General features: G+C 30.7%; 2 protein-coding genes across 4 annotated transcripts; both read left to right on the forward strand.

Annotated features, from left to right (window-relative positions):
* Positions 1-295: 295 nt before the first annotated feature.
* Positions 296-2099, forward strand: LOC112324315 (protein phosphatase 2C 51). The gene is made up of 3 exons (XM_024586352.2): positions 296-1217; positions 1463-1568; positions 1656-2099. Exons 1-3 carry the CDS (start codon positions 573-575, stop codon positions 1973-1975), a joined length of 1071 nt encoding a protein of 356 aa, XP_024442120.1. The 5' UTR covers positions 296-572; the 3' UTR covers positions 1976-2099.
* Positions 2100-8815: 6716 nt separating this feature from the next.
* Positions 8816-14047, forward strand: LOC7465536 (spermine synthase). Of its 3 annotated transcripts, XM_052447323.1 has the most exons (11): positions 8816-8964; positions 9955-10178; positions 10283-10327; positions 10769-10845; positions 10939-11061; positions 11678-11782; positions 11861-11933; positions 12087-12158; positions 12612-12807; positions 13069-13198; positions 13811-14047. In XM_052447323.1, exons 2-11 carry the CDS (start codon positions 9989-9991, stop codon positions 13883-13885), a joined length of 1086 nt encoding a protein of 361 aa, XP_052303283.1. In that variant the 5' UTR covers positions 8816-8964; positions 9955-9988; the 3' UTR covers positions 13886-14047. The 3 variants fall into 3 exon arrangements, with proteins under 3 accessions (XP_052303283.1, XP_002321935.2, XP_024442076.1); XM_002321899.4 differs by having other exon boundaries at positions 8820-10178; XM_024586308.2 differs by lacking the exon at positions 8816-8964 and having other exon boundaries at positions 9968-10149.
* Positions 14048-15082: the final 1035 nt, after the last annotated feature.

Here is a 15082-nt window from a genome sequence, read left to right on the forward strand (position 1 = left end):
CAAAGCAGCAGCCCATCGGACAAGCGACTCTGCGTCATTAAACACGTGTCTTAAAAATTTCCTTGTCAGATACGAACACATCCAAAACCCCAAACTCTCACTACTTTAATTAAACAACACGATACCCTCTTGGGTCCCACTCTCTACCGCATCGAATCTCGAACTCACATATCCACCCTCCACGTACTCCTTATTCAATCTCCACCCTCCACGTCTCTCTTACAATATCTACACCAGCGGCTCTTATACATCCCATGTGGCAGTGTCCAAGTGAACCAAAAATATCAATGGCCTAACCCTTAGGTAATCACCATTGCTAATTTGTTTATATTTAGGTGTAAGTGCCTTTCTTTCTGTACTGCTAAAAAGCTTTCTTCTTTCATGCATGCAAATGAAGGTGTCGGCACCAAGACTTTGAGTTTTGCTTTTTGTGGGGATTGTTTTGTTAACACTAGAAAGACTGATTTTTTCCCTTTTTTGTTCGTGTTGTGGTCCGTTGCGACAACTTGGCGATTTTTTTGAGATAGCTTACAGCGAGAAATGAATCAAGTAGAAGATTAAAAACCCGGCGAATGAGGTACACGTGTCAAAATAGTAAATCCCATGTCACAATCTCCGGCGGGGATGGTGGCACTGAGAGGAAGGGTGGTAATTTGTGGGGTGAAGATAAGAAAGAAGAGAAGAAGATAGAAGAATTCTTTGGTGCAAAAGCTAACGATGGTGATGAGTCAAAGGAAGAGTCTTTGTCGTTAACATCGCTGAGAAATGATGTTGTTTTGGAAGATGACTTTGTTTCGTCTTATGGATCAGCTTCGGTTATAGGGATGAGGAAAGAAATGGAGGATACAATGAAGGTGGAGTTGGGGTTTTTGAGTTTTAATGGAGGTGAAAAGAAGTATGATTTTTTTGGTGTTTATGATGGACATGGTGGGGCTCTTGTGGCGGAGGCTTGTAAAGAGAGGTTGCATGGAGTTATTGTGGAGGAGATAATGGAGAGAAAGCTCGGAAAGAAAGGGGTTAGTGGTGTGGAGTGGGAGGAGTTGATGGAAGATTGTTTTAGGAGGATGGATGAGGAGGTGGTGAAGAATAAGATGATTGGGTCCACGGCGGTTGTTGCGGTGGTTGGGAAGGACGAGGTTGTGGTGGCTAATTGTGGGGACTCCAGAGCTGTGATTTGTACAAGTGGGGTTGCTGTACCATTGTCTGTTGATCATAAGGTAATGTTCAATAAAATTTGTCTTTAGGGTGCTGTGTGTTGTTTAGTTAGTAAAAATCATTTGATAATAATAGAATATTATGATAATCAAATGGGACGGTCACCTTTTTATCTTAACTCAAGGTCCTATATTAAATTTCAAAAGGAAAATGAAATCAGAATCTGTAAATTACACTGCTACTGTAAAAATATAAATATATAATTAAGAATTAATGAACAATCTGTTGACACCTCTTTTTTGCAAAGCCCGACAGACCTGATGAGTTGGAGAGGGTTGAGGCGGCAGGTGGAAGGGTTATAAACTGGAATGGACACCGTGTTCTTGGAGTTCTTGCCACTTCTAGATCCTTAGGTATGTCTGAAGCTTATTAAATTGACTCTGTTCTCTGTAGATTTTATTATGAATCCTTCCTCACGAGGCTTTAATATCCTGGTGCAGGCGATGAGTATCTCAAACCATTTGTATCATCCAAACCAGATGTCACCGTGATTGAACGAACAGAAGATGATGAATTCCTCATCCTAGCAAGCGATGGCCTATGGGATGTCATCGCCAACGAATTCGCATGCCGGGTCACAAAGAGATGTCTAAGTGGCCGGATGAGGAGGAGGGAGTCCCGGGAGGGAGTCGTGAGCGAGAGTTGTCGCGCAGCTGAGGCAGCGGCAGTGCTAACCGAGCTTGCAATGGCTCGGGGTAGTAAAGATAACATTACTGTGATCGTTGTTGAGCTAAAGAAGCTCCGCAGTTTTCCCTGTTAATATAGAGTATTTAACATACATATGCGTACAGTATGGTACCTGTTTATATTTATATTTTTTTCGTTGTATTTGACTTTGAAATACTATAACTAGATCTTGATGGATCATAGACTTTCTGCTTCAAGTTGAAAGTATTTTCGAAAGCAGTATAATCGCTCTACCAAACGGCAATTAGTACAATTGAATGATGATCTCTAACTAATGGTTATGTTAGAACCGAATTAACTTGGTAATTTATGGGTTTGGAGTTTTCGTTCAGGCCGAATTTGAAGATGGATCTTCTTGAATATATTTAATTTGATCAAACTTGTTTGATTTAGTTTATTCGATTAAATCTAAATGCGGTCTAATCGCTCTACCAAACGGCAATTAGTACATCTGAATGATTAACTTTGAAATTTAAGGGTTTGGAGTGTCGTTCAGGCCGAGTTTTAGTGATTAAAGATATAGATCTTGAATATATTTAATTTGATCAAACTTATGACTTAGCTGAGATACAATCCGGTATTGATTTATTTATTTAAAATAATGTTGCTTCATTTTTAAATTAAAATGATATTATTTTAGGATTTACATAATAAATCATAAAAAGAATTTTGAATCAAATCAGATGTTTGAAAAAAATATAAAAAAAATTATTTTTTTATTTTAAATTAATATTTTTTTTATTCTCATATCGTTTTGATATGTTATGTTATGTTGATGTTAAAAATAATTTTTAAAAAATAAAAAATAAAAAATATTTTAAAAAATAATTATTATTTCACTTCTAATGAATTAATCAAATCAAAAGCCTTGTAGAGTTGAAGGAAATGCAATATATATTTTATACTTGGTTAAGCTCCTACCTCAACTTGGAGTTGTGCATCATCTACTCCCCTTTAAAGGACTAAAAGTCCAAATTGCTTACAGGCCTCTATGGTTGGTAAACTTGCCCTAGCATTTGTAATGGTCCTCAATTTTTATAACATAGTTTTATAAAAATTGATTTAAAAAAAATATATGTTTAGTTAGATATTTTTTTATATATAAAATAAATAAAAATTAAATTTTTATAAATAAAAAATATGTTATTTTAACTTTGATCTACCATAAAAGCATAAGCTACCATAATTATTTAATTTTGCCTACTTGTTTGGCATTGTGATAACAATTGTTTTTTAAATTGTTTTTTTCTTGAAAATATATTGAATTCAATTTTTTTTTTGTTTTTTAATTTATTTTTAACATCATCACATCAAAATAATCAAAAAATACTAAAACATTTTAATTTAAAGTGAAAAAATCAATTACCATTAACAAAAATAAATAAATAAATAAATAAAAATTAAAAAATATTTTTGGGAGTGTAATGGATTTGTTTTTATATGCTTTTTAAAAATATATATTTTTTGGAAAATATTAAATTAATTTTTATAGTATTTTTTTGATGATTTTGATGTATTGATATTAAAAATAAAAAAAAACAAATTTAAAAAAACATTAAATTGGCTAACATATCAAAATATTATATGATTTTAATGTAATATATTTTCAAGTAAAAATCACTTTTTAAAAAATATAATGCCATACAATTTCAAAGAGATAATGTTTTTACTTTGTATCATGTCACAAAATACTATATATGGCAATAATATGTTCTTTTGCTATTTTGTGCCTTTGCTTTTATTAAAACAAATCTATGTGTTTTTTTCTTAATTAAAATACCCTTCTAAGAAAAAAAATTCTTTGACTAACATTCATGAGCTTTTTCATATTTTTATGGTTTTGTTTTTGTTATAATCAAGTTGATTTCAAGGTAATTTAGTCATTTAATAAATACTAATACTAATAAAACAAAGTGATTGACATGTGCTGCACGCGTTGGTGTTTGGCAATCAAACGATTGCTTATGGTGCACGTATGGCCAACGGATCTCTAGATTGGCTCCTTCAGTCTTTTTTTCTCTCTCCTCCTTGATTTTTATACCTGACCCTCCAAACTTTTAAAGCAACCCTTCAATTTGTTTTCCTTCTGATTTGGTCCATGTTCTTTTAATTATTATTTGTTTTATTTAAATTAATTTATAGAATTGGATTTTTTTTTAATTTCATCCTCCTTTAAATTATTTTTATTTATCAGATTTAGTCCTTATTCTTTTTATTGTTATTTATTTTATTTTAGATGGTTTTTTAAATTGATTTTTTACGATTTCATCCTCCATTTTTTCTCATATAAGATTAAATTTTTTGTATGGTTATTTTTTCTGCTATGATAAACTTTTTAAATTTATTTTTTTTCAATTTCATTCTTTAACATTAAATTGGTTGGGAATTGAGCTTATTGATTGGGTTTGGATCAAGGATTTCACGAGTTGTGAGTTTAAGAGATTAACTCAAGTTTAAGAGATTCTCCTGAATCTGCTTGTTTTTTTTTTTCATTTTTTAAGCTCATGCATTTTTAAGTTTCATTCATCAACATTTATTTAATTGGAGATTGGACTTTATTATTTTTTTATTTCCTTTCTATAGGAATTTTCACTGGGTTTGGAATTGAGCAGGGTTATCTCGAGTCCTTTTTTTTAAAATTAAATTAATTAATTAAATATAAGTATGAGATGCTCACTTCATGATTTTATGTTTGATTTGCTTTCTAAGTTATTTCTCTTACGATGCGTGTAGCCTCTTTTGGTGTTATAATACAACCTTTCATTATAGCATCAGAACCATCTTGATTAACTCTTTTTTATGGTAAAGAGATGTCCACAACAGAGCAATGATGAGTTTTCAACTTGCATTTCTTTATTCTCCTCTTGATTATTATTTTGGCAACTCATTTTTATAGTTAATTATTATTGCAAAAAAAATGATTAATTTACTATTGATGGTTTTTTTAATCATATTATTCCATCAATCAAGTTTATTGAACCTAGTCAAATCAATGATCAGGGTCTCAAATTGAACATGTTTTTTTTTTCATTGTGAATTTTTTTCCAATTTATTTATTATCATTGTATTTTTTATTCAAGTTATTTAAATTAACCAAGTTTATTAAATATAGTTGAAATAATAACATGAGTCTCAAATTTCCTTTCTTTTTTGGAAATGCTTGCATAACTTTAACATTCTTTTTACATTAAAAAAAATAGGTTAGCTCATAGCGTAGTATCGAACACGCATTTAGTTATACACTAAATTATTCTATCATGTTCAAAGAGTAAGTAAAATTATCATTTTGCCCTTGGATAGCTATAGTTTATTGTGGATAACTATAATAAAATTATCATTCTGCTATTGGATGGAAAAAAATGAGAGGTTTTGTGATGAGGGTGGTTTGGTCATTTCTAGAGGTCCATTTGTCATTAAAAGATTATTTGGGAGTATCTTAATCTTTTCTAATTTTTTTGTACACTTAAATTACATTTCTACCCTTGGAGTCAAGAAAAATTAGAATTGTTGACCAAGGGTTTTTTAGTCTTTCTAAAGACTTTAAAATAGTAAAAATATTTACCTCCAAGGTAAAAAAAAATATTGAGTTGTTGACCAAGAGTTTTTTTTGTTCTGCCCTTATTTAATACATTAGAAATATGTGTTTGCTCTTAGAAAAGACAAAAAATAACCTTTTGTGTTTAGAGATGTTTTTGTCCTTTCACACGAGTTTATTTGTAATTTCCAGAGTAATAAGAGGTGTTTTGGTATATTTATTTTGAATTTTCAGTTTTTTTATTTCAGAAAGCTGCTGAGTTGTGCTTATTATACACTAGTTTATGGGTGGCATCAATGCTTTTTAGGCGGCACATGAGACGTCATCCTGTGACCAAACATGCACTTTTATTGTGTCATTGGAAACATCACCACATCTTCTTCCTCGTGGTGTAACACATTATAACATATGATAGCGATTTGTAGCCACTGATCATTTTTTTTCCGCTTCTTTTCTCTCTCTTACTAGGAAATTAAAGTACATAATTTTACTTTTTGTTTTTGTTATTTCAATTTCAATTCTCATTCTTTTGATTTATTATTTTCATTCTTATCCCTTTTAGAAAAAAAAATTTTGTTTTCAATTTAGTACTTTAATTATAATTTCTAGTATTTTTTTTCATTTTGGTTCTTTTTTTTTTTTTCTCCTTGTCCCTTTTGTTAAAATTTGATTGGTTTTCAATTTCACAATTCAATCAAAGTTTATGTTGTTTTTTTTTTAATTTGACCCTCATTATTTTGATTTGTTTTTATTTTGTTAAATTTATTTTTCATTTCAATTTAACCCTCCAATTGAAAGTTTTTGTTTGTGCTCTATTTTTTTTATCTTCACCCTCATTCTCTTAATTATAATTTTTTTAGATTCTTTTGTGTAATTAATGTTTTTTTCTAGTTTCATCATCGACATTTGATTTGTTGGGGATTGAGCTTTATTTGTTTTCCATTTGCAATGATTTTAATCTAGTTAATGACTCGGGTTACATGTTTAAAAAGTTAATGTCGTTAGACATCTTGTCATTCTAAAAATAAAGATTGATTTTGTGATTATCTTAAATTTATTTTCTATAAGTTTATTCTAGTCTTATTACTTGAGTCACAAGTTTTCAAATGTTTTTTGAATAGAATTTTTTTTTTCTAAAAAAAACTATTTTGTTTGTATTTGATTTTTAAAGATATTATTTTAATTCATTCATTTTTTTTGTTTTATACAAATGAGCTTTATTTTTCAAAATAAAAAATATTTATTTTTAAATAATATTTCTTGTATGTTCGGCCTAGCATAATATTTTTTAGGACATGAGTTTATTCAATCAGTTTTATTTATGTTTATATTTCTATTATCATTTATTTTTTTAAATAAACAAGTTCAGTAAACACAATCAGATAAATATTTTATTTTATGTTATTAAATATCTTGATATACATTCATCTCTTAATTTTACCAATTTCTCTTTTAGTTATTGTTGATAATTTTTTTTGTTTATTTATATTAATGATTATTGATCTATTTCATTAGATATTTGAATAAATCTTTTTTTATTTTAACTTTGAATTTCTTTATGTAAAAAAACACTTCGAAATAGCTTGTATACCCAATATTGTTTTTTGGAAAAACATTTACAACCCGCTAGGTTAAATAGCAAGTAGTTTTATAATCAATGTTGAGATTAGTTTTAAAATTAATCTTTTTATAAATTTATTTAGAATTTGAGTTTTTTTTATATAATTTTAAAGTGTAATTTTTAGGTAGTGTTTGAAATTGTAGTAGCGATTGTTTTTCAAAGTGTTTTTTACTTGAAAATTTATTAAAATAATAATTTTTTATTTTTAAAATTTATTTTTAATATCATCACATTAAAACAATTTAAATTTATAAAAAAATTAATAATATTTTTTTAATATTTAAACACAAAACAAACACACTTTTAGGAATCAAAAAAAATTATAACTTTCTATTTGTCTAGCACAACGACATTGGCCTCGAGCATCAAATGAACGTGACATCCAATCACATCATTCACATTGGGACCATTCCTAATGTGAAGCTGAGAAAAAACAGAGCCATGAAAATGGAAGCTCGATCAAGGTAAAGTACCATTACGTTTCTCTTTAGGACAGCAACAGCTACTGTACAAATCGTTTCTCTTTAGGCAACAAGCTACTTTTTGAAGAAAAGACAGAATCTGACAAGGAAAGCTAGGAATTGCAGTTAAAACTCTTGTTTGTTTTAAATTTATTATTTTATTTAAAATTATTTTAATATATTGATATTAAAACAAAATTTATAAAATAAAAAAAAAAATTCCAAACAAAATCTATATAATTTGTATGATCCACATTTATCACCATCACAAGCAAATAGAAAGTAAAAACAATGATTTATTTGATTCACTTTAAGATATATGGTGTATATATGGTGTATATTGGCTCACAAATATCAAGTTTTATTTATTTATTTATTTTTTTAATGTTCGATGATATTCTTGAATTGGTTTTAGTTTCTAGTTTCTACTTCTCAAATTACTTTTCACATGTTAAAATATTAAATTGCTAATTTATATATATTTTTAAATTATTTTGATATACTAATATCATTTTGATAAACTTTTAATTAAAAAATATTTTTAAAAAACATCTTGCACTGTATTACCAAACACACACTAATTACATCAAAATTAAAGTATTTATAAGATTTTACTTATAGCAAGTATGAGTTTTGAATCTACATTTTATTAACCATTATATTAATCCATTGATACCGGATAATTTGAATTATATTTGATATAATTTTTATAAGTTAATTTAAATTGTGTATTTAGATTTTGAATAAAAAAATTATAAATATATTTGATTAAAATTAATTTTTGACTTGAATAAAAAAGATAGTTAAAAGACTCAAATTTTTATTTTAGAAAATTTTAACTCATTTTTTCTAACTTTTACTACCTTCAATTCTTTTTTAAAAATATTTTGAGTTCATTTTTCTATTAAATATTTTTTTTATTAGAAGCTATTTAGTTATGATTGAAAAGTTATTTTTATTATTATCATCATAAACACTCTTAATAATTAAATTGTTTGATATAATTTGCGTTTGATATTGTAGTAATAATTACTTTTTAAATTATTTTTTTAAAATAAATTAAAATAATATATATTTTTAAAAATTTTATTTTTAATATCAACACATAAAAAACAATATAAAAACATAAAAAAAATTCAAATTTTATTTCAATGTTTAAAAAACCGAAATGTGGGCTATGAAATCACTACATTATTGATCATTTTCGCTTATAATAAAATTATCCAAGAAAACATGTCAATACATAAAGGGGTTACTGCAATATGATTGGTGCATCTGATCTAGAAACGAGACACTCGACAAGTGGTGGTAAAAGAATGACATCACAAGGGAGAGACTCTCTCTCTCTCTCTCTCTCTCTGTCATTACCCGTTTACTCACTTCATTCTTTCTGATCATCATAGATTGAGCCTGACAATAATACATTCTCTCACTGACATTAACACCAGGAAAGAACCTTTCTTTTCTTATAATCTTTTTCTTTATCTTTTAAGCTTTCTTTCAGTCATATCTCTATGTGTTGCTTTTATCATTTTTTTCATATATATTTTTTTCTAGTTTTTCATTTTCTTGAATTCATTCTTGGGTTTTTTTTTAAGAGAAGTTTTTTTAAAGGCTTTGTTTCTTTTTCCATTTTTAGTAAACCCTAACGTTTTCTTGTTTGTTTCTCGAGAAAATTCAGTTTCTTGCACCCTTTCTTTAATTTCTCAAAGAACGATAAAACAAAAAAACTATTGTTTGTGGAAAAAGAATGTTGATATTCTTGATTCTTTTTTATTTTCCTACAGTTTCTTGGGAACCAAACATACCCTTTTTTGTTTATTGCGCGTTTGTTGCTATCATGTTCAATAAATAAGGCAGTGCTAGTTGAATTTGACTTTCCTTTCCTTTTTTGTTTTATTAATAAACCAACTCTCAATTTCCCTGCCTTTGACATTTTCTTTTTCTTTTTAATATTTTTTGAATAGATTATTTCTGTGTAGATAGGACTTCTTCTTGTTCTTTTTCTTTCTAAGTTATACACTTTGCATGCCGTGACATTATTCAAAAATGGAAATGAATAATTTCTTCTCTGATATTCAGTGAAAGTAGCATCTGTATCCAATTAGAGTCTTAATTATATATTCTTGTGCTTTCTATTTGGTACTGAATCAATCACTAATCTGGAATTTATTGATTATCAATACTCTTGATCCTGTTATCATTGCGGTATTTATTCACTAATTATTCATTTTTTTAATAATTTATATTCACTAATTATACAGTTTTTTTGGTAATCTTTACTCTTATGTTTTGAATGATTGTATTTGAAGGCCAACTTTTGATTTTGTTATCATTGATTAACCACCATGATTGTTTTTTCATTTGTATTCACTAATAAAGTTTGTTTTTTTTTTTTATTTGCATTCACTAATTTTTCTTGACTCTGTGGTGTTCAGAGGCTTGAGCCGGAGAAGAAAAGGATAATCTATGGAGGGCGGCGCAGGAAGAGGTTTGGAATGCCAGAAGACTATGGATGGGAAGGTGAATAACGGGAATAGTTCAGAGAAGGCTATTCCTTCTTGTTGCTTGAAGGCTAAGGCATCTGCCCCTGAGCTTGATGCAAAATGCCACTCTACAGTTGTTTCTGGGTGGTTCTCAGAATCTCATTCTTGCTCTGGTCATTATCTTTTTTTTTTTTATTATTTCTGTTTTTGATTTTGGGAATTTTGGTTTTTGTTGGTTGCTACTATTGCTAACACTCCTTTTCCCTTGTTATTATAGGTAAAGCTAGCAAAAGGGTTTACTTCAACAACCCCATGTGGCCCGGTATGCTTCACTCCTTTACGGAATTTCCATTTAATGCAATACTATCTCCACTTGTTGACCCTGTATACGCTTATCTGGGATTGTGTTTTTACTGATGATAGTAAATAACTTGCAACTTCAAATTATTTGTATCGAATTCTGCAGTTTTTGAGGTGAATAGTAATCTCCAAGTGTTTTCCGTGATTCTTTTAATTGCTGAAGTTAATTTAAAAACATTGCACGACAGAGGAGAACCTTGGGAAATAATATTAGGGACAGAGGATGCCAGAGGTTCAACCTGCCATCTTTTAGCTTCCACAATAGAGTTCTTTTAATTTTTTGCTTACTTCTTCTTCTTCTTTTTAATTTTCTCTTATGCAGCAAATCTCGTCCTATATAGAATGTATCAGCAATTAAAATTTTAATTTCTCTTCAGATGTTGTTTGGGGCATCCTTTTTCAGGAGAAGCACACACATTGGAAGTGAAAGAGATTTTTTACCAGGGAAAGTCAGAGTACCAAGAGATCCTGGTTTTTGAGGTTTGGCCACCTCTCTTTATGAAGTCTACCTACATTTGATGCATCTGTGTAGTTTGTAAATGACATGGCTGATACAGAGTTGTTTCTTCGCAGTCAACATCATTTGGGAAAGTGCTTGTTCTTGATGGTATTGTTCAATTGACTGAGAAAGATGAATGTGCATACCAGGAGATGATCACTCATCTTCCCCTTTGTTCGATTCCATCTCCCAAAACTGTATGAACCAGTGCTAATAATTTCACCCTCTTGTATTTTATTTACTGCCAGAAGTGATTGGTTAGGCAACATTCATGTTTTTTCCCCGCCAAATACCTGTTCGTTGGAACTCTAGGAGGAAATTTTGAAATGGAAGATGAACATTACTTCTCTTTTTTTCTCACAGTTATACTTGTCAATGAGTTATGAAAACTTCCATTCCAAAGAAAGAACTATTATTACCTTTCTTTCTGAAATAGTAAATTAAAGCAAGAAAAGCACGAGAAAATGATAGTAGAATGAAACTTGAGTTTAAGATAAGCTTGAGTCTTCAATCTGAAATTCATGAGATGTCATGCAATAGTGTTTCCACTACCCTTGTATGAATCCTGATATGATGCCGTAGTACTCTGTGTAGTTGTAGCAAAAGAGTCATTTACCTTGCTACAGTTTTTGTATTTCCTCGTTAGAACTTCATGGATATGTTTCCCCATAGCCATGCAGCTAAAAATTGACTGGTTGCTTTTCCTTGGAAACAGCATTTTCATGTTTTATGTCTTGATGTCTTTTGAACTTGTTGTATTTAATTTCATTTTCATGTTTGGTTCATACTCACTTCATGCAACGCCTAACGCAGGTTTTGGTGGTTGGTGGTGGTGATGGTGGAGTTCTTGAGGAACTTTCTCGCCATAGTTCTGTGGACCTTATTGATATATGTGAAATAGATCAGATGGTTATAGATGTAAGCGATGATTTGGTGAAACACTTCATGTATCACAAGCTATGTGCTTCTCCATCTAACTCCTTCAATTTACTGTAGGTGTCTAAGAAGTTTTTTCCACAATTATCTGTTGGGTTTGAGGATCCTCGTGTCCGACTTCATGTAGGTGATGGTATGTTCAAACATTTTTTTTTCATGTTCCTTTTTCTACACTTTTCCTTGGGTTATATAAAGACTTCATTATTTGTGCATGAATTTTCCTTGGGTTAATTGAAGCGAATTGCAGTTATCTTCCTAGCTGATCTCACTTCTGAAATCTTTACAGCTGTAGAGTTTCTCCGGTCAGCTCCTGAAGGGAAGGACGATGCCATTATTGTTGATTCGTTAGACCCTATAGGTATGTTCTAGAATATGAATAAGTGGTGCTTTCTTTATTTTCTCTCTTTCTCCTTGCGCACCTGTCTTTGTCCTATTTATAAGGTTGAGTGGTTAACACCAGAGGGAAAATCAGGATACCTGGCCAGTAACTTATTGAGGTAGAATCATGTTTTGGAACCACGGAACTGTGCAAATGAATGAACTTGTTGTAACTTCTGGTTTCTAGTTGTTTATATTTGGAGGATATTCTCAACGTAAGTGTTGGTTTGATTTGATTGAAAATTTTTGCTAGAAACTGTCCTTTGAGTTTGAGAAATAATTTTTTGGTTCTAGAGTTTCCTAATTTGCCTTTTACAGGTCAGAACTGAAGTATTTGAAAACTTGGTTTCTGTGATCTTCATAGAAACTTCTGTAGTTTTAAGCCTTGTAGCATTTAGGAATGTTGCTCATGAGATTTTTCTTCATGATTAAGGTCCTGCTCAAGAGCTTGTAGAAAAGCCATTTTTCGAGTCAATAGCTAGAGCATTAAGGCCTGGTGGTGTGCTCTGTAACATGGCAGAAAGTACGTGGCTACATACACATCTTATTCAGGATATGATCTCTATATGCTGTGAAACATTTAAGGGTTCTGTCCGTTATGCCTGGGCAAGTGTTCCAACATATCCAAGGTAATGATGAGCTCTATTTCTTTTCATACTTGTTCTTGCTTTTTTCATCTCATAAATATTTTTCTAACAATTGTGGGACCAGTGGATACTTAAATCATGCCCACTTGAAGTATAGTTCTGCAATCACACCCTTTGTTGTTTATGTTCAATGCTGAATAATTTCAACATGAAGTTGAGATTTTGGTTTTTATTAATGTTAGTGAATTCTCTATCTGAGTATGAACTGATTCTTACACGTCTCTTTTGCTATCTGGCATGCAGCGGTGTGATCGGCTTTGTCCTATGCTCAACAGAGGGCCCGCCTGTTGATTTCTTGAATCCTGTCAATCCTATCAAGAAGTTAGAAGGAGCTACCAAGCATAAAAAAGAACTCAAGTACTATAATTCTGAGGTAATAGCTCCGTTTTAAAGTTTGAAATTCAAGTACATGTCATCTCCTCGCATCTTCATATCTCTAATGCTCATAGGTTCATTAGGTGAATGTGATGGTTGCTGATGAAAAATGTCTTGAATTTTGTGCACTGTTGAATTGCTCCTATCTGGACTTGTCTTCATATCTCTAATGTTCATAGGTTCATTAGGTAGAAAAGCTTCTTGCTTGGTCAAAATTCAACTTTATCTGCTCATGGTTTCATTTCCTTACTGTGGTCTATTTCCTTTCCAAGGATGGTTAAAAATGTAGACATGAGCACAGCTTTTTGCTGTAGCTGGATGAGAGATGAGCAGTACCTGCAAGAGTTGATTTCTCATGGCCAATTTGGGATTTGCAAAAACCCCACATTTTTATTTTCTTATGTTGCATCATGTAAACATAAAGATTCTGTCTTGGAATCTTTATTACATTGATGGTAACTGCATTTCACGGATTTTCTCATCTTTAAAACTAATTTCTCGCCTGGGACTCCCAGGGAGAAGATATCCTGTTACTCAGAGTAGCAGTGTAATTGAACTGTCGGCTTAAAACTCGCAGAGCTGAATATTGTCTGTGATGCTTTCTGGACAGGTTCACTCAGCTGCCTTTGCATTGCCAAGATTTTTGAAGAGAGAGGTGAGCTTACTCCAAGACCAAGGGAGGTGAGCTAACTCCATGATCCCCATCAAAAGGAGACCACACTCTGTAGTTTTTTTGTGGCTTTGGCCATTGGATTTTTATTATATCAGCCAGGGACATTATAGGATATTGAACATAAGTTACTGAACTTAAATGGAATCAGGTAACAGAGAAGAGGACTTTGATTCATCAGTTAGTTCTTGCATCTCTTACGGCCATTTCTTCCATTGAGGCAATTCTGGGCTTTTCAAGTGCTAAAGAGACGACACTACTCTGTTTTGATATAACATAACTTACAAGCTGTTTAAATAGATGCTATTATTATGTCATATCAAATTAAAATTTTGAAATCTAACCAAAAGAAGAATATAAAAATAACTAGAAAAATATAGAATAATCTTAAATAACAACTTCTGAGCCTCATGTAGATTTCAAAAACGAGCTTAAATGATTACATTTTGCCGATCCTTTATACAACTGGACTTGTAAAATATACTGGCAAAATAAACAATAAAAAAGAGTTGATTTAATGATTAAATTAAAAATAATATAAATAAAAACAATACTAGAAAAACAAGTACAAACAACACAAAATTCTATTAAATAGAGTCATCATGTAAAAACACTATAGCTGACTGGTCGTAGACATGGCGTGTCAACAGTGCATGTTGATGTCATGAAGATGTCATCATGATTCGGGTCATATGCATGGGTTGGGTCGGGTCAACCCATTTCAGAGAAGAAAACATGTGGGCGTGTTGGTACGCGTGGGCAGCCTCCCTCGTCGACGTGTTATGGCGCATGCGGTCATGTTTCACGTCAGAATTTTATACCGTTTTCACCCTTGTGCTTTTCTCAATCTCCTCTACATGATGGTATGTCCAAAACACTATTTGGATCACTTTTATTTTCGAGCAAAAATCAAATATTATTATAAAATTATACTCTGATATTAATTGTTGGGGAATCGATGGTGTTTATGATCAATGTTTATTAGAGGCTGAGTACTGATAATACAATATTTAACGTGGTGAGTCATTTTTATCGAATTTTTTTAGCTTTTCAGAGTTAAATGTGAATCTTGATTACGAATTGTGTGAATAAATTATCACTAGGTTCTTATCTAACCTTCTTAACTGCATTTTGACATTTACCAGCAAAGAAAATGTCACTAGGAAGTCCACTGAAGGTGGGACACCATAGTAATTCTTTCTACAAGATCTA

This window comes from Populus trichocarpa, chromosome 15 (assembly GCF_000002775.5).
Source record: "Populus trichocarpa isolate Nisqually-1 chromosome 15, P.trichocarpa_v4.1, whole genome shotgun sequence".
Taxonomy (NCBI): Eukaryota; Viridiplantae; Streptophyta; class Magnoliopsida; order Malpighiales; family Salicaceae; genus Populus; species Populus trichocarpa.

Bases quoted from the DNA above. Each gene is read 5' to 3' on its own strand.
- LOC112324315 (XM_024586352.2), top strand. From the start codon at position 573: ATGAGGTACACGTGTCAAAATAGTAAATCCCATGTCACAATCTCCGGC. The intron at 1,218-1,462 runs GTAATGTTCAAT...TTTTTTGCAAAG, and splicing joins CATTGTCTGTTGATCATAAG to CCCGACAGACCTGATGAGTT. The intron at 1,569-1,655 runs GTATGTCTGAAG...ATCCTGGTGCAG, and splicing joins TGCCACTTCTAGATCCTTAG to GCGATGAGTATCTCAAACCA.
- LOC7465536 (XM_052447323.1), top strand. From the start codon at position 9,989: ATGGAGGGCGGCGCAGGAAGAGGTTTGGAATGCCAGAAGACTATGGAT. The intron at 10,179-10,282 runs GTCATTATCTTT...TTGTTATTATAG, and splicing joins AGAATCTCATTCTTGCTCTG to GTAAAGCTAGCAAAAGGGTT. The intron at 12,159-12,611 runs GTATGTTCTAGA...TTCATGATTAAG, and splicing joins TGATTCGTTAGACCCTATAG to GTCCTGCTCAAGAGCTTGTA.